The following is a 19,714-nucleotide window of genomic DNA, read 5'->3' as shown; positions in this document are numbered from 1 at the left end:
TCCTGTGCCCATAGAGCACGTCTTGGTTTGCTCTGTGGTATTGACCACCTTTCCAGATCTGGTCCTCAGAGCTGTGCGAAGGCTGGGAACCGGTGAGGCGACTTGAAACCGAGCGCTTGCCTGTCCCGAGGCACCTGCTGCTGCCTGGCCACAGGTCTGCCAGCCCAGCGGGTGAAGCCGGGGGCCTTACACCAATGTATATATCGGTGTATATGCACCAGTGGAGGAACAGGCCCCGCATACTGTTTTCCATTCAGTCAAATGAACTGCTGGTCAGGTATCTTGCGTGAACATTTTTTCATCAATTTCTTTTTACTTCTCTAGTAATTCCAATATATGTAAAAATCTAAATATTTTTTTACTTCATAAGTTAATTTTAAACTTCATTTTCTGTGATAATATCAAAAAGGGTGCTGTCTTGTAAAGAGTATCCGCGTGACTGAAAGGTTTCCAAGCAGCCCCCATCATGGAAGGCTGTACGTAGACTATTGCGCCGCGTTAGTGGTATGTGTATATTTTGGGGCTTTTAGCTAGCTGAAACCGAGCATCTGTTATTTGCCGGACGCAATTGCTGTATGTTAATTTACTTGAACTTATCGGAAAGCAGAACACTTTTTATATTTGAAGAAGTTTTATTTTTTCATCTATGTTTCCTACAGATGCCTTTTTCTTTTTATAGGCTCAAACCTACAGGTCTTTTTAAAATGTATTTGAACACTTTCAATTGATTTGCAGGTAACTTTGGTAATTATCTTGTTGCATTATCTTTTATTTTGCTAAAAGCCCACTTTAATTTTCTCACTTGAGAAAACGGGTATTTTTTTTATACGGGCTATCTCAATACCTTTTTAAAGATGCTGCGTTCTTCACTGGGGTAGAACAGTGTTAAACCCAGCTTAACTTTACTACACACTGGCTTGCTCCTGCTCTATATTTTTAAAATTGGAAACAGAATGTAGCTGGAAACGTGCTTCTGCATGGTTTTCAGGTTTGGTCCCTGAAATTTCTTTGCAGTTTCAGACTGATGTTGTCTTATTTTTTGGGAAGGGGGCCGGGGAGGGCAGAGGAGTGCTGATCTATTTTTCAATTTGTTTTATCAATTTCATGTCTGTTTTGAGCAGTCTGTGCCGCAGTAAGCATTGCAAGGAACTAAACACGGAGGATTATTTTTTCCAGTAGCATAAGGTCTTTTTCTGATTTGGGAATGTTTACGTAAAACAGGACTTTGAACTCAAATATCTTTGACAAAATGTTTTAAACCTTTCTTAAAAGCTCTCTAAGCTTTGTTCTAGTTCAGGGTCAGATTATTATATTTTATGGCAAGTTGCTTTATCACGTACTAAGAACGTGTTGGAATTTTCTTCAAATAGCTATGTACAGAACTACTCAGTTTGCCTAAAGAAAGTAATAGACTTGGTAAGAGGGGAACTTTTCTGAGGCTGCAACACACCTCCTTTTGTCCACACGGGGGAGTTCAAAACCTCTGTTCAGTACAAAGCCTAAAGCCCGGGTTTAACTCACTCGGCAGCTCAAGAAATGACCCAATGCTGCGTAGACTCACAGCACAAGAGTCAGTGTTTCTGATTTTATTCTTAAGCCTGACTTCCCCCCACTCTCCCTCTAAAATCCATTTAGTTTTTCATGGTAGTATTTGCAGAAATACTGCCTTTCTTGGATAATTGTTTTCAGGTAGCATTCTTCGATTTTATTTGTGTTTTGTATATATACACGTTACAGAAGAACGTGCAGTAGCAGAACATCCCACTTTCAGGCATCATTTATGTCCCCTGTAATGATGTTTGTCTCTAGGGGAGCAGGGAGTCTGCTCAGGTTAATAAAAATTACGACAGCATACTTCGTACGATCGAGTAACAGTGCAGCTGACTTAGTAATGTTTTAGGAACCAGTATTTTTGTCTTAAACTGGATCTGGTTTCAATGCTAAAAGAGCACTGTGGTATGGAAACAGGATTGATTGTATCATCCATCCTCCCTTTATGTTTTATGATTGTGGATTATGACAGATGTTAGATATACACAGCTTTGTTAAATAAGCGTATTTTTTAAATTAATGGATAATCACTCAAAATATTTGGCGCTGCTTCTTTTTCACAAGGGTGAAATACTATTTTCATGTCAGCGTACACTGAATTTTTTTCTTCTTTTTCTGTAATGTTTACATAAAAGTCTTGTAAAAACCCCACGGGCTCAACTAGCATTTTATAAACTTGTTTCTCCAAATATACTATGTAAAGCCACCCTCTAACCTTGCATTTTACTAATGCAGTAGAACCACTGCTCTAACGTGACGCGTTAGAACATGAGAAGTATCTCAGGAATCAAAACGATGTTGGTTTGGGTTTGGTTTTTTTTAATCATGTTTTTGTTAGATTCTGGATGTACTGAGTCATATAAATTTTCCTTGAAATCTGTTAAGTCCACTACAACTAGATTGTACTGGATGGATGTTTAAATCCATCTGCATACATGTAGGTGGGTGTAGGCCATGGAGAACAAGTTTAACCGTGACCTTGCCTTGGTTGGTGTGTAAGTGGAAACCTTAAGCTTCATGATACCATGAGGAAATGTGGTTTTCAAATATTAATTGCTAACAAACGTTACAGATTCTAGACCAAAATAAGTTTGTAGCTAAAAAGAATGTAGTCTTTTAGCAGTTTTATCTCAGTCTGCTGTTCTATAAACATGAATGCGTTGAATTATTTACTGTGGTTTCAATGTAAATATATTCTGTCTCCAGACAGTATATTTGAAGGATTTTCAATTACATACCTTATTTTATTGTTTTCTTTCATTTCTGAATGATATGCAGCTGTCACTGAATGAATCACAGTACGTGCCAACTGGTTGCTTCGTTCCTTCATTATATTTTTGGTTTGCAACATTTAAGGTTCGGTTCAATGGAAATGTATTAAGTGGATAGAAAATTGCTTTTTACATTATTATGTGGCCATTTACATCTGAAATAGGATTCCAGATGGAAATGGAAATCTTTCACATACTTTCTATTTGTGGTTCCGTCAGAAATGACAACCTTTCCTTCTGTGTCAAATCACGAGAGGGAGGATGCAACTGCAAACGAGAGAAAGGAGAGGCACAAAGCCACCGCAGCGAGCCCTGCGGAGCCCCGGCGCCGGGGCTGCAAGCCTGGGGGGCTGGCTGAATTCAGGGGTGTCAGGCTTGTGCTTCCTACGGCTCAGTGAAACTTAGGGCTCCACAGTCTGGAGGGAAAAAAAAAGTGAAAAACCTTGGCCTTTATATATATATATACACATATAAAAAAAATAATATAAAATTTATGGAAGTCAATGTAATCTCTGAATGAGATGCAGGTAACTTTCCTGTCTGAATATGAGATAATCACTTTTATTCAAGAAACTGATTCACTGAACCATTTAACTTTAGGTAACTTGAGGTATTTTCATTGTTCTCTTGCTGCCTAACTCTCCCAGGACAAAAAAGAGAACTCCCAGATCAATGGTATTTTAAAGGATGCTAGGTAATAATTTGACCACTAACTTGGTTTTCTTTCTTCAGATTTGATAGTGGCTTCAGCAAGCTTGCTTCATATATTGTCTAAAGCTGCCGCAGTTTCACTAGGCCTTTTGAACGCATACACAGCGAGCAAAACAGAACAGTACAACAAAAGGTTGAGGGGAGGGGAATAAAACTGAAGCTGCAACAAATCAGATGGGAGTAACGTGCCCTACAAAACCAAGACATTTCTTCTTTACCTGGGACCCACGGGCAGAGGAGATGCAGTGACTGCATTTTAAGCATAAAGGAAGCAGAGACTCCATGGCCAAATAATGATACAGGTCCAGCAAATGCATTTCACCCAATTATCTAAGCAGTTTTAAAATATTTGCAAAAATGCAGCATGCGTTTGTACATGGAGCACAACTGCTGTGCTCTGCTAGGAGGAGCCAACACTGTTGTCTCTGAAACTAAGAGACTCAGTTTCTTGTTCCCTCTGTCCATCAAGTAACCTTGAAAGTACCATCTGTTGACACTTTCCCTTTTTGAAGGAAGAACAGATTTGGCTGTAGGTCTGCGTTTGGCTCTGGGTAAACTCAGATCACGACTAGGGTATTGAGGGAAGCAAAAGCTAGTGTAATCCTCCCTAGCCTTGCTTTCCTGCCTCGTTTAGGAGCTCCAAATTGGGCTCTAGAAAGACTTTGGCTGGAGAGAGACTTCAGCCTTTGTGAAATATTCACCAGAGTTTTCTGGTAGCAGTTCATACTAGGTTGCTTGAACCCAGTGAAGGCTGTGAGAGAAAACTTATATGTAAATTCTCATATAAGCTCTTTCTGTATATATAAACTATAGATTTATAACATATATTTTTTTATTACAGTATTCAGCAGCAGTGTTACTAATACTTATTAGTAGCCTAGTAGGGAAAGCATTCCAGTCAACATTTTAAAATACCAGCTTGGATTGTGAAGAATTGGTTATCATTTTGAGGACAGTTGTTAAACATTTTTCTCTTGGTTCCTGCCTACACTTAAGTAACTGGGGAGCTAAAAAAATGTATTTATCGCAGTGCAGTTAAACCTCCAGAATTAGGAGCAGTGACAGAGATGCTGATGGGTAAAAGTGATTTTCATTAGTCTTTCGTTCACGAAACCTCATAGCATTTTATGATGTTGAACCCGAAAGAGATGAGAACAAGATTTACTCAGGACTTCACCGGGATTCCAGGAGCATCTGGTTAGAATGGGCGGCACGCTGTCAGTGGCTTGTGAAACCTCTCAACCTCTTTGCTTTGTGCCTTCTAAATACATTTATTTAAACTAGCACTATTTTTTTTTGGTATCACCATAGTTGATATACCTTTCTTTTAAATTCATAATTCTGTCTTTATTTTCCAAATCTTTATTTACTTGAATGTGCTGTTAATAAATTTCAGTTCCTGATATTTTTTTGGTACACGGTCTACCATGCTTCAGATAAAATTTTTCCACTCTTGCACAAGATTCGGGATTGGTAAATAGTTAGATTAACCAACGTGTCCCACAATGACTTACAATAGGCTTGAAGATTTATTCTTCAGTTCTGTATTTTAAGTTAAAACTCACGAGTCAGCTTGAAGGCAGAAAATCTGTCACACTCTTAAGCTATCCACTTACATAGGTTCTGCATTGAACTGACCCTCAGTGTTGAATTTGTTTGATTGTAATAATTCTTGTTTGGTTTTTACATATGAATGTTTTCTCTCCTACGTGAGTTTCTTTCCATTGTGGAATTTTATGCATTTTTCAGACTATATTTTTTAAAGCACTTCACATTTGTATTTAAATGTTGGGGCTTTTTGCTTCTTTTGATTCATTATGTTTGTCCATTACATATGGAAAATAATATTTTCATTCTGTTAGCAGTTGGTTTTTTTTTTCCTTTTTAACAGTTTTACACACTTTATAGTCAAAATAAAAGTTTGCTGGTGAAACTGCAGTTTGTCATTACCACTAACAGTTTATTTGTTGCACTACGTAAGGAGTACTTTTGAGGACCGTGCCCTAAATCGGTAAAAAACTGATCTAATTCTAAAATTTTATGGAACACCCTTATGTGCAAACAAGCTAATCACCTTGTATGCAATTGGCTGGATTTGTTTCTTAAGGATGAAATTCTTTGCGCTCATCTATTCTGATGACTTCTTGTAGTGTTAACGTAGGAGATGTGGGTTATGAGAGAGTTTGGACAAACTGGCAGTGCAGGAAAACCGTTCTGTCTCAGGCTTTGCCCAGAGTCTCTGGGCAGGATGACTTACTGCTTCATGCCTGTGTTCTTCCCCCGTCTTTTCCCTGAAATCTCACCCGGTCCTGCTTCTGTGGCACTAAACAGAGAGCAGTAGACGCTTGCAGATAAGACTGACTTGTAAAGATGCAGCCTCTTTTATATTTTATCATTTAAAATACTGGGCTGTGCAAGGGACGTAAAGAGATTATCAAAATTAATCCCATTTAACTCGTTCTCTAATAAACGTGCAAATATACTTTCTTTTAGTAGGCACATTTAGTAGACACATAGTATCAGACATTTTTCTCCCAAGTGATCTCCGTTTAGGCATTTTCTGTCAACACATGAGGTGCCAGAGCTGCGGCTCCTAGATGCAGCTAGGGCATCAAGTTTGGTTTGGGGAAGGCTTATCTATTATATTTTTTCAATAGTTCCTTTTAGAGTATGTATTGTACCAGTACCTTTCCCTTTAGTGTTGTCTTATACGTTACATGCAAAACGCATAGCTCAAATGATGGTGTTATTTCTTTATAGTCTCACATGGCATACAAGTCAACTGTTTTGAACATAAACAGACCATTACGGGCTAGGAAAAAAAATCAACGCTTAAAGCAAGTGTGCCAAAGTTTGTATTTAAAAATTTGGATGACTAACAGCGAAATGAAAGGAAACATCATAGGATGGTTTCATTGTTGTCTTTGAGAGAGAACGCACTTCAGAGAAGGTAAAGTCAAAACCACAAATAGTTTAATTTATACAGAGAGAAACAAAATATCCACATTGCACATTCTCCTCTAAAAATTGAGTTTATCTAAAACAGGCAACTTGGGATGTCTGATGGCAGTCTCCTAGCTGTTCTGTTTATCAGTATTGAATGTAACCATACATACAAAAACATATGGGGGTTAGAACATTATTTATTTGGTTTTTGTACAACCACAGATGTTATTTCAAAATCTGTAATCTCTACTATAAAACTTTTATATTTCTGGGCCTTAAAATTCCCTTGACAGTGGCTACTGCCTTTTATTTTAATTTCACATAGAAGGAGGCAAGCTGGAATAGGCTTCATACAAAATTATGAATGCAACACAACGGAGTGGAAAATGCAGAGGTTATTGCACATGGCTTAGTCATGAGAAGCCCGTGATCATACCTTTACAGGGATTTACAGCATAAAAGGGGTCGGAGGCGGCAGGTTTTCGTAAGAATTGAATTTCGGCAATTGAATTGAAGAGCTGAAGGCGGCTTAGCATATCCTGTACAGCACATCATACGTACAATGAAATGACTGTGCATGAAGTGATATAATTGGCTTGGGAGTGTTCTGGAATTTATTTTATAAGCATAAAAGAATAGCTACTACTGAAGTAAATAAACTGTTCCTTTTTTATTTGATGGTTGAAGACACATTATTTCACTGTACATCATACATAGGAATTAAGTAGGGGAAGAGGAGAAATCACAGAAAGTCTTTATTAAAAAAAAATTAAAAATAAAAATAGACAAGTGCCTTTTTTTCCCCCCAAAGGGAGAAGGAGGCAGAAGGCATCACCTGTGTATTTCTGTAAGCACCATTGTTCCAGCTTGTGTTGCTAAGTACACCTTTAGAAAGAACGTACAGCCCCTGTGTTAAAAATGCCTTGCTGAAACCTTGGTTGAAAGGTTTCTCCTTGTTTGTATTTCTCCTTCATTCCTTATTTTTTCTCAGCTGTCTGTGCAGGAAGTAAATTGACGCTGACACGTCGTGGCACTTGCGCTGCCCGTTCACGGCCCTTTCATGTTCTTACCAACTCTCTGTCCAGCCTGCATTCTGCAAGACGATGGCTCGCAGTACCCAGGAGGGCCGGGAGGGCCAGGAGGACCGGGAACCCCAGGCTGACCAGCCACCCCAGGGAGACCTCGTTCACCATCACGGCCTTCCCTGCCGTAGCTGGGTTTGCCTGGTTCACCTGGAAAAGGGGATGCAGGTCTAAAAATTGGCAGCATACGACTTGCTTAGTATACATGCAGCTTTACTGAACATCCTGTTCTTAAAAGCTGTATGACGATGGCTTTTTACTGCTCTCGGTGGATTCTCCAGAGAGGTGCCTACTTAGCGGGACAGTTTTCCTCTAACAGACAACCAGGCTGTGTTTACGCAGTCCCAATCCTCTCCAGTTATACTGGTGTAGATCTGCTGCTATAAAAAGCTGTGTGGTATAACTGATGGCAGCACTGCAGACAAGCCTGTTGGCGATGCGTATGAAGGTGTAAATGCTACTCACTACTTCAGAGTTATGTTAGCGCTCTGGAAAGAGACATATCAAGAATTTATTTTTATTCTCCACTCAGATGTGTTGGGGAATTAGATGTATAGAGTGGAACTGCTGAGCACTAAAGTATCTTTTTTACTTCTAAATCTTCAATGAAGAGATGAAATATAGTGATTTTAGTAAGCCTCTTCCAATGATAAATTTCTAAAGAAGGCAACTCTGAGTTTCACAGACATCCTAGGTATCAGTAGATACTAAACTGCATTTTTTTTTCTTTTTACGAAGAGAACAAATTTTGGTAGTTTCTGTATATATATATACACACACACACACACACACACACAGAGAAACGTGCTGTAGAGAGATATTGATGGAAATAACATATTTATTTTCCTTCACTGGCCACTAGAGGCCGGTTGTGCTGCATTTACCAGCAAGAATCTGTCCTGGACCCCCATTACAGAACACTGCAATTAATTACCACAAAAATAAAGGGGAATTGTACTGTGAATGTCCTAAATTATGAATGGAGATCTTGAAGACTGCTGTGGCTGCCAGTGAGATAATCTGGGTTTTGTGGCCTTTTGTTTGTTTTATTTATATATATATATAAAATATATTTATATAAAAAAGAGGCAATTTTATATATAGTGTGTGTGTGTATGATTGCCTCTTTTTTTTTTTTTTTTTTAATGCTTTGTATACATTTTTCCTAATCTTGCTACTTTGAGATAAATGGGGTGGTAGCTCTTTAGTAAAAGAGCTTTTAATTCTGATTTGTGACTGTATCATTACCTATGAAGTAAAAATTATGAAGTACTGCTATTTCGAAGTTTATTGCTTAATGGACACCTTTTATGTTTTCAAGGCAGCCTGAGGTATCAGTTCTGAATACATTTTTACTACATCTCTTCTTCTTTATCCTCACCCTCTTATATTTACCTGGAAGACCTCTTGGTCCAGGGTAACCTTTGAGTCCTCTGCCTGGAAATCCTCTTTCTCCTCTTTCTCCTGGTTCACCTAAAGCAAATTCATGAACATTAGTTACAGCCTGCTTGGAGTATTACTTTCAGTAAGTTGCCTCTCAGAGGTGAACAGTTAATAAGCAGAGAATTCAGGTGGCTGTATATATTCTTAGCATCTCTGAATGATGTCCTGACACATGTCCGTGTAAGATGTTTGGGATTTGTTTGGGTTTTTTCCCCCCATTTGAGTTATACTCAGACATGTTGGAGGGAAAAAAACCCCACACCTGGAGCTGGACAGTAAGTACCACATAAAATATGCCATAGGCTATGTAACAGAAATAAACCAACCTCACAGAACTACACAGGCTCTTTTGGAATACAGACTGAGGTTACTGGCCGAGGGCTTTTGCAAGACCATGTGAATTCAGCTAAGAAATAAAAATTCTCAAGTGCTGCTCCTTGAGGCAGCTAGTGCAGAGAACAAAAGACTCTTGCACAGATCTGGCTTGCACAGATTACAGTATTCTGCTGACATCTACATAAGACGTTCATAAATTAAAACAAAGAACTTTGTTCTCGTATACTAGTATTATAGAGACTTTTCTTTGGTAGGCACCCAGCTTTTCTTTAAACTCATACGTTGCTCCCAACAAGAAGCATTTTAGTAAGAGGAAGCTTTTTTTGTTGTTTTGGTTGTAAAGTTCAAATTCTGTTCACTGTATATATTCCATAAAAGTACATATATTTATCACTTGTGAATACCATGTGTAAACTCTTGGTTGGTTTTTTTTTTTGCTGCAAGTCAAAAGTATACGCCTAATAATATTTGAGTGAGCTTTATTTTATACTTCCATACTTTCTTGTACTGCAGTGAGGAAAGTTAGAATAGACTGTTAGGTTTGTGGCTTGCCTAGAAATGGCACAGCAGAAAACGAAGCTACGTAAAGGAACACAAGAGTCAGTACAAAATTCCAAGTTTCACTAAAAGATGCACACAGGGTACTAGAGGAGGAAACTTTACGCTTCAGACTGCCTAGTCAACATGGAGATTCAGCCTGTCTTTGTAAATACAGCTACTGGAAGCACTGATGTCAGGTTATCCATATATACTTCTGCTATTTCCAGCCACTTTGGAATAGTGTTTACTGCTGGTTACCCAAAACTTCTCCAACTTCTTATTTCTGTTTCTGCGCTCCTTCACTACCCCAGATTGCTCATTAAAGTTCACTATAATCTTCTTCCTTGAGCCACCTCTTTTTGACTCTGTTGTCATCGATGCTGTTAAAATCACTGTACCTTTGCATTGTCTGCTCTCTCTCATGGCAACACATTCTTGTGTTTCTATCTCCTCTTTATCGTGGCCTTCTAAACCATTCTCAACATCCTCCTCCTTTTCCCTTTTATCACATGTTCTAGGTACCCTTTTCCTCTCACTCCGATCTCAGACAATTCCCCAAATGGATGGGGAAAGTCAGTTCATCTCTGTGACCCCTGTGGAACTCTGGTAACTACCAGGAATTCAGAGAGTGAAGCGCTGAGATTTTTTCAGGTTGCCTGCCATGTACCATCATGATAGCTCTTGCACATGAGAGCATTCACCACTTCTCCTGTATCTGTAATTGTATTTCAAGGTTTACTGTAAGGTAGCTTGGAATTTGGTGACAATTATGATAGGAAACAAAGCATCTTGCTTGTTTGGTGGTTTTTTTTTATGCTCTGTAGATTTTTTTTTTTTTTTAATATTAACACAGTGCAGCCTGTTGTGTGCCAAATCAAATTCAGCATATCCGATCACCTTTGTATCTCCATTTTTTGTTGCTTCTGCGAATACAGATGACATTACATTAAATGAAAACAGTAACAGAGCTCCAGCAATAATGCTGTTAAGGTTTGCTTTGTTTGTATTCTATTCCTTCTCTCAAAGGTTTTCCCAATTTTACTTTAAAATAAAGCTTGAGACAAAGTAAACACTCTAATCCAGCGACAGCCCAGCTTTGTGCAGAAATACAATTTTTAAATAAAACCTTCCTTCAAGAAAACAAATCGAAATCACTGCTGAATAGAAACTAATACATACATAGTGGTCATAAGACTTCGCAGAAAATTCTACTGTATAATCCTTTGGAAGAGTATAAAACCTCTCAGTCAGGAACAAAAGAGATTAACTTAGACCAAAGATTTTTTGTAAAGTGTAAGGTAAGTCAATTTTATTATGGATTTGTCCTTTCCAAAGAATCAATAGATTGTGGTACATGGTGCGATGATGTTAAAATGGCTCAACTATTATACCCAAATAAGAGGCAGATTGTTATCAGTCACTTGTAACGTGAGAAACTGGATAGACTTAGAAAAGTAGGCTAGAGATTAGCGAATGAATCTGACTGTTTACGTTAGCTTTTGGGACCGCAAGTCTTGCGAAAGTGAGGTCCACAACCAGACTGAGCAGAAGAAAGAGAGAATCACTGCTGGAACTTTTTAGCATATGAAAAATACAAACCTCAAAAGTCCATGAGAGGGAGAATTAATATTAGGAATCTGACTCAGTTGCTTACTTCTAGTTCAAGGAAGATATCTGTCCTTTCTCATATTCTATAAGTGATTTGATGACAAAAAATGGATTTATAAACAAGTCTTGCTGAGGCCAGGCCAATGTGCCCTTTAATCACTGGGGCAACTGAGGCAACAGTTACAGGCAACAGCTTAGGTTCCTAATTCAGGATCTTTTTGGGCTTTACATGTGTACAATGTACATCCACAACCTGTAATCCAAAGGAAAAAAAAGACCAACAAAACCACACAAAAACTGGAGCAGTCAACAACTGAAAGCCAGTTACAGAATTTCTTACCTTTCGGACCTTTACGACCGATCTCACCAGGGGGACCTTTAAGGCCAGGCAAGCCACGGGGTCCAAGCTGTCCTGGGAAGCCATTTTCGCCAGCAGGCCCTGGAGCACCTGGTGGCCCCGGTCGGCCAGGAAGACCCGGAGCACCAAATTCTGGCCTCCTAAGACTGGCTGCCAGCTGAGCTAGTTGTTCTGCAATGAACAGGAGGACAGACTTAAGCAGTAAGTGGATCTGAATGGGGAGATTCCCATGTTCACTGAAGAACATCATACAAGATATTATCTTAGTACTACCAGTGGCAAACTGCATAGGCACACTGTGAAGCCAGTCACTCTGAAGCCTACTTCTTAAAAATTTAATGTTTGCAGGCTGAAATGACTCAAATGTATATGGTTTATTTAGAAATGTCCTTATAATTTTCTATATCATTTCAATTTCAATCATCTAGTAAGAAAACTTACTCATGCAATTGCTGCCTCTTAAAAAAGCAAATATCTCTCTTCATTACTAATTGTTAATCCTGTCAAGATCCGTCTTTGCAAGAAGGAACAGCTGAAAAGCACAAGGGCAGTCATCTATGTTGGCCTGGTAAGTGCAGGCCTTCCTTTTCAGAGAAAGGAAACCCTCAAATTGGTGCTCGTGAGCTCAAGTTTGATAAATAATTGAACATTTTATATTGATCTTTTCTTAAGGTAAATGAGCAGGATCAGCTTGCCATTCCTTGGAATGGTCTAAGCTAGCTATTCCCTTTTCCTCCTCCCCCTTTCAGGCCACTGCTGTAACAGCATGAGAGCAGTTCTCTCTTTCCTTAACATTTCTGTTCTAGACTTCAAATCCATCTTCCAAGCGTGCCTTAGAAATAAGTTTCTCTGGATACAGCCACACACAACTCCCCATATGACATTTGCTATAAAGTCCGCATGACTTGGCAAGACTAGTTATTTTGTGTCCACAACCAAGAAATATTAAGAAGATGGGGGAAAAGGGGGTGGGGTAGGATCTGAAATAAAATAGAAACTATAGCCAGCAGATATACGAGGAAGACTGGAGATAGCACTCTGCGAGCAAAGCCTACTGAGGAGCTGAACTTCAGTTATAGTTGTCTTTAAGCTGACAAGGTTCCAGGGACCCACTTGGGTTGATTCCTATTTCTTTTTTTTCTCTCTTTTTTTTTTTTTTTTAAACATGACAGCATTGACAATTGTAGGGGCTCTCACGAGGGATGCAATGAAGACAGTCTAGATTTCTCCCATACCCTTCTCTTCAGTGCTAATTCTGACGGTTATGAATAAATTCAAGCATCATATCTGATTTCACTATAATCCTCCTCAATATTACTGTCTTTCAAGAGACTACTTTAGAAGGCCTTTTTATCCTATTTATAGAAAGTTAAAAAAAAAAAAACAAAACTGTTGGGCAGTATCAAGAACAGTTATGACTACTGAGACTTTTTAGATTAAATCATGAGCAGCAATTTCATTCTGATAAACTCTTAACATTACAACGGCATAATATCCCAAAGGGCATCTTCAGTAGCAAGTACTGAAAAGTCTCTTTTGTGCTTACAGGGCAGCATAAATTTTTAAACTCAGTAAATCCCATGCACCCAACTGTATTAGAAAAGCTCCAGATTTCTGTGTGTGTCAAGAAGAACTAAGCAAATATAATTAGGGTTTTGAACATCTGCCTATCGCTTTCATTTTATGGTATGTTATCTCCAGAAAGCCTCTCTCTGCACTCCTCTTTTTTACCTATTTTGCACATAGTTTGTTTGCTGTAATCTAATACTGTATGAGTACATATGGCAAAACAAGCTTTCAGTGAAGCTGTGTACATTTATAAATGTAAACATAGCAAGTGATTTGTACACAAAATATATGTATTTCATAAAAACACTCCTGTCTATGGCCTGGTTACTACAGTAATAGAGTGGAATCAACAGGTAGTTCAATGAGGCTGCAAAGTATATATAAATAAGGGACTTCTTTCTCATATTCTCTCATATTGTATCCACATTCACATGTGGGAAGATTTTCTGCCAGGTCCCCTGCTGAGGCCGCACTATTTGTTCTGGACAAGAGTGGGAAAATCTTGGTTGCCTCCACAGCAGTAGATTATCCTGATTTAAATGCACAAGAAACATCAAATACTTTTTAGCATATTTACCTTGCATGACTCTCATGCAAACCTGCTTAATGTGCTGATCGGTTGGTTCTTTTCCCTAGGATTAAAAAAATAATAGTTTAAAAAAAACAGTCGATACCACAGTACATTTTATAAGTGTGCCTGATGCAAAAAATGCTGGCCAGTCATCATGGTTTAACCCCAGCTAGCAACTGAGCACCACACAGCCGCTCACTCACTCCCCCGCCCTGGTGGGATGGGGGAGAGAATTGGAAGGGTAAAAGTGAGAAAACTCATGGGTTGAGATAAAAACAGCTTAATAAATAAAAAGAAATAATAATAATAATAATAATAAATTGTAAGGAAAAGAGTGGAAAAAATAACAGAGAGAAAAATAAAACCCAAGAAAGACAAGTGATGCAAATGAAAACAATTGCTCACCACCAACCGACCGATGCCCAGCCAGTCCCCAAACAGCGGTCCCCCCGCCAACCTCCCCCCTGGTTATATTGCTGAGCGTGACGTCATATGGTATGGAATATCCCTTTGGTCAGTTGGGATCAGCTGTCCCAACTGTGTCCCCTCCCAACTTTTTGTGCACCCCCAGCCTACTCGCTGGCAGGGCTGTGTGAGAGGCAGAAAAGGCCTTGATGCTGTGTAAGCACTGCTCAGCAGTAACTAAAACATCAGCATGTTATCAACACTATTTTCAGCACAAATCCAAAACATAGCCCCATACAAGCTACTATGAAGAAATTTAACTCTATATCCCAGTCAAAATCAGTACACCAGTCAATAAAAGGTGTTCCAGTCCCTGCAAGTGCAACTATTCCAGCTGAAGTCAATTTGACTAGCAAGGTAGATACCATGTGTGATACACCCATGTATCAAACATAGTTTCGTGTGCACTACAGGAATGGGACGGGCATAGGAAAATGGAACTGAATGGAAAGTTGAGGACCCAAGGACCTAACTGTATACAACCCTAAGATTTCTCTGGTGGACAAATGTGTCTGTTGTGAGGTACAGCGTATTTCAAACTCTACTGTGGCACTTGGGTTTTGCATGCATACGCATCTCCTGATGCAAAAAAAGGAGTGGTGTGAGTGACAGCTAAGTATTCAAAAGATACCAATTACATGAAAACGGTACTTACAGCTGGACCTTGGCTGCCAGGCAGACCTGGGGCACCCTGTTGACCCTGCAAGCCTCGCGGTCCAGGTGAGCCTCGTGGCCCTTCCATGCCAGGCAGTCCCCGACTTCCCTCAGGCCCACGGGAACCAGGCTCTCCAGGATTACCAACCTGACAATGAAGGAGAGGAATTTCAATGAACTGCTATACTAGTGTTAGACTCATTCTGACATATCAAAATGGTGACAGGAGCTATTCGCAAATGCAAAGCAATGAATGCTGGGATGCAGAGTTGTTGAACAGCTTCTTTTTAAATAAGCGAATGGAGTCAGCAGTTGTGTGATTTATAAACTTAAAAAGAGGTCTGCATTCCTCACTTAAAAGGGAGAAGTGGAAAAATAAGATACTCTGTCAAAAAAGGCAAATCAGCATCCATAGTGACATGCACAAGACATTGTTTTTTTGTCAAGGAACAGACCTCCTATACTTGGTTTCTACTGCTGCCCTCGTGCATGTCACATGCAACATTTCTAGACATTAAGCGCTCCTCAAATTACAAAAATTCCAGCTCCCTGCTTGGTCCAAATGCCTTTCATGCCCTTTCGTAGAGAGTACCACAGTAGGAGCCTGTATCGTCTAGCCCCAGGCTGCTTGGGAACACACATTTTTGCTGTGTTTACATCTGTCAGAGCCAGAGCTCACTGCACACAGGTTCTAGTGCCTACGCTTGAGCTTGCTGGCATAGGGAAGGGAACATACTCACACAAACTGATGTTGAAAAACTGCCTGAACAGATGCAATGCCAGCTTATTTCACTCAGGGAAGGGGTAGAAAGAGCTATTTTACTGGGGACTGAAAGGACTGATATGGCTACATCAATATGTCCACTTAAATACATTAGTAAGTAAAGCTATAGCTTCTGCTCCAGTAAATTTTCTAAAAGTGATTAAATATCATGCAGAGTGAGACCTATGCCAACAGGCATCTGTGAGTTACTTTCAATACAAGTTATTTTACTACTATTAATCAATAGTAGTACTAACAAAGAAAAAGAACACCCAAAAATCAAACAAACCCCAAAAACCACAACAAAACCCACAACAAGCAGAAAAAAAATCCTACATACTTATGGCTTCCCAAATCTACTGGGGAAAAAAAAGAACACCCGCTGAAAGAGATGCTCAAGAACAATTACTCAACTGTGGTATCAGTTAAATCCACAAGATGGAGCCATTTCAGTTCCAGCTATGCTGCATCTCAGACAGCTAATTGCTGTCCCTCTCAGAAGAAAACCCAAAGGCCATGCTTCAATATATACATTAAGACGACAGCAAAATTCCCTTCGTGGACTATACAGCCAGGAAGCCATCATTCCTTTCTTGCCCAGCCTGGTGAGTTATCAGGTTCCCTGATGGATTACTCATCCCTGTGTATGTACTCACTAGGATGACAACCACTCTAGGGTCTCATCAAGAGAAGAGGATTTTAAAAATCTAGGGGGATAAAACTACGGATTTCTCTTCTATCTCTTCCTCATGTCCTTCTTGTAAGATCTGGACCAGCAGTAAACACTCTCTAGCTCATATTTGCTTAGCCCCAAAGTCACAGAAGCCACTGAGAACACAAGCATAGCTCTTTTTGTTACATTCAACCTCAGTTCCCTGTAGGCAGAACTGTTGATAAAGTTTGTATCATAGCCCAAACTGTCAGCTGCTCTAACGATCCCACTCTTCAGTGATCCTGAAATAAAAGAATGCATTCAGCTCTCAAATTCTTTTTCTTATGTGACATACAAGCTTCTGCTCACCTTCCACATCAAAGCTATCATTTTGTTATTTAAAAAAAAAAAAAAAAAAAGAAAAAAAAAGAAAAAAGGGAATCCAGGCCAGAAATACTTCTGCTTTCACAGACATCACAGTCCTGCTGCCAGCTTTTTCACAGTGTAAAGATTACAGACTGCATGCAGGCACTGCACTGAGCTTCCTTTCTATACAACACCTACTGTACAAAGAGTACATTCATTTCCTTAAAAAAAAAAACAACATTAGTTGGCCAGAAAACTGCTGCTGAATGATGCTTCTCTTTTATGGAGCTTAGAATTCAGGACATGAATTCTTTTCCAAAGCTAATTCATTTTAATATTAACTGTATTCAAAATTTAAACAGAAGAAATGCTGTTGGAACTCATTCAATTTAACTGTGATAAAGAGCTCAGCTCATTATTTATATTTTCTTTCTTAAATCAGAAAACCATCTATCTGATCTACTAGATCTCCATATTTCTGTAACAGTGCTATTCATTATACTTACAGCTCCCTTTGCTCCTGGTAATCCCATATCACCCTAAGAAAAAAATAAGACAAACTATATTAGAAGAGAGTATCCGTTATCATCACAGACATTACAAACGCAGTAAACTTGACATGATTTTTTTTCCAGTATAAAAACAAAAAGTTCACATATTTAGTTGATTTAAGCAAAATTGCACCTCAAATTACAATTCATGTGGAAATGAAACTTAAATTTCAGATTTTTTTTGTAAAATTCCATTCTCAAAAACATTTCTGTAAGGTGCAAATAAGAAAACATGTTTATTATAATTGGGTTTGTATTGCTTATCTTAGAATCAGACACATGGCTTTAACCTCTCAAACCACAGTTACAGCAAAGGACAATCTTAGATAGTAGACTGCTTGGAAACCTTTAGAAGAAGCATTAGTTAATCAGGATTTTCTAGTTTGACAGAATTATGGATATTTTACAGTGTTGTGTTAGCCCTGACAAAACTGCAACAGAAACCAGGCAAGTGTCTACCCAATGCTGTGAAGAAGGCAAATCCCTAGAAGTTCCTGTTCCCAGCAACCTGGCTCCTGGCTTGAACAACCCCAAGATCCCTCTATCGCTTGACTGAGAATAGCAGTCCCACTATTCAGAAGTTTTTAGTTTTCCCTCTGAATTGGAAAAAAAAAGTTTCAAAATCTTGTAATCACCTATGAAATAGATTAACTCTTCTTCTTCAGTGTTTTCATATTACTCTTGGAGAGATTTCTGAAAATTGTGTTTTCCCAGTTCCTAAATGTCATTGGTGAAATAATTGATTTCTAAAGGTCAGAAAGGCCACTTTGTCTGTTAATGAATATGCCATAAGTGAAATAAATAGAAATAACAACTGTTACCAGTTTAAAAACAGACTAACTGGCAGCACACTTAAACAACCTATAGTATTGCTTCCTGGGAATCTGTATAGTGATGGTAAAGCTGAATTACTGGACATCTAGCTCACTAGGGCTGTTAATTAACTTTAAAAACCTTTCAGAATTCCAGAGCGTAGGAAAAAAAGTGCTCATTTCCAGCACACAGCCTGGCTACAGTTTTTTAAATAGGGAGCAGTTTACTTCCTTTTGAAAGATCAAGTTCTGGCTTTGCTGGATGGGGGCCCATAGGAGCCACTGGAGTAGTGCATTTCTCTTTCTGTAGGAAAACAAATCCTCTTTACCCAAGGGCACACAACCCAGGCATTATCCATGTGAATTCACAACATGCCACACTCCTGTGGTGTATACATACATATATTCCTCCAGCAATATCACAGCACCACAGCCTCTTCCCAGACGATTCTCCCTCTCCCTAACAGCAAGTTGCTACATCTTATTTCAAAAGATAAAGGCAATAAAAAATATTTTCATCAAGTCTGAGTTATTAAGGATATTTATTATCTGTGCTCCTGTTTCACCTGAATTAAACTACCTCCTCATCCTCACTGCCTCAAACACCAAGAATTTATGTGTATGTGTGTGCATGCATATATATATATTCATAGGTAAATGCTTAGTGTATCTCTACATATGTATCTCTCTCTCTATATATACACACACACCCCCTTCAAGGTAGCCTGTACTGTATTATATACCTAATAGAATATGCATATTTCAGAGTGCTTTCAAAACAGCAGGAATGGCGTGACCAGGCTAATAGAACTGCCTTGCTCTTCAATGCCCAGTTAATATAAAACTGAAATGTGACTTTCAATGATCAAAACATATGCTTGAAGCACTCCAACAATATTTTAGTTTTAATTTATGACAACAAAATATTAGATCAGGTGAAGAGACAATAACGCCTTACTAAGTCACCCTTTTCTCCTCCATCTCCTTCTGCTCCAGGTGCACCCTATACAGAAAAAAGACATACTGTCAGCCTTCAGATTTAGTCAACATAATGTACTGCAGCATTTGGTAGTGTGACTTGAAAGTACCATGATCTCTAACATGACTTACTTGTTCACCCTTAGGTCCTGGTTCACCCACTGAACCCTAAAAGGTTAAAGATTAAAAAAAAAAAAAAAAAAACACATTTCAGAATTTGAAACTGCAGGTTCAAAAGCATACTAAATTATCTTCAATCCTCCCTACCACCTAGCATTAATGCAAGAGACCTTTAAAGCTGCAAATTTTTAAGAATGACAATGAAAGCACTTAAATCTTACTATATAATTAAGGTGACAGACTGAAGGCAAGTAATAGCATGGAACATATAATCCACTGCCACACTGGATGGTACAGATTCTGACTGTCAAACAGTAGATCTCGCCTTTACATGGCAGTTGCTCTTGCAGCTGCTACAACTCCGCTC

General features: G+C 38.9%; 1 protein-coding gene across 1 annotated transcript in view; it reads right to left on the bottom strand.

The window, feature by feature from the left end:
* Positions 1 to 7,148: 7,148 nt before the first annotated feature.
* Positions 7,149 to 19,714, bottom strand: part of COL9A1 (collagen type IX alpha 1 chain) — a 77,990-nt gene continuing 65,424 nt past the window's right edge. Inside the window, exons 31-38 of the mRNA XM_050893871.1 lie at positions 19,360 to 19,395; positions 19,208 to 19,252; positions 17,393 to 17,425; positions 15,107 to 15,253; positions 13,993 to 14,047; positions 11,829 to 12,017; positions 8,957 to 9,034; positions 7,149 to 7,711 (exon numbers count right to left, since the gene is read on the bottom strand). Coding sequence (XP_050749828.1) covers positions 7,527 to 7,711; positions 8,957 to 9,034; positions 11,829 to 12,017; positions 13,993 to 14,047; positions 15,107 to 15,253; positions 17,393 to 17,425; positions 19,208 to 19,252; positions 19,360 to 19,395 — 768 coding nt within the window. The 3' untranslated portion in view covers positions 7,149 to 7,526. The remainder of the gene's footprint in view (positions 7,712 to 8,956; positions 9,035 to 11,828; positions 12,018 to 13,992; positions 14,048 to 15,106; positions 15,254 to 17,392; positions 17,426 to 19,207; positions 19,253 to 19,359; positions 19,396 to 19,714) is intronic.

Source organism: Gymnogyps californianus, chromosome 3, assembly GCF_018139145.2.
Source record: "Gymnogyps californianus isolate 813 chromosome 3, ASM1813914v2, whole genome shotgun sequence".
Lineage (NCBI taxonomy): Eukaryota > Metazoa > Chordata > Aves > Accipitriformes > Cathartidae > Gymnogyps > Gymnogyps californianus.
This window is presented reverse-complemented; position numbering and strand designations above follow the sequence as displayed.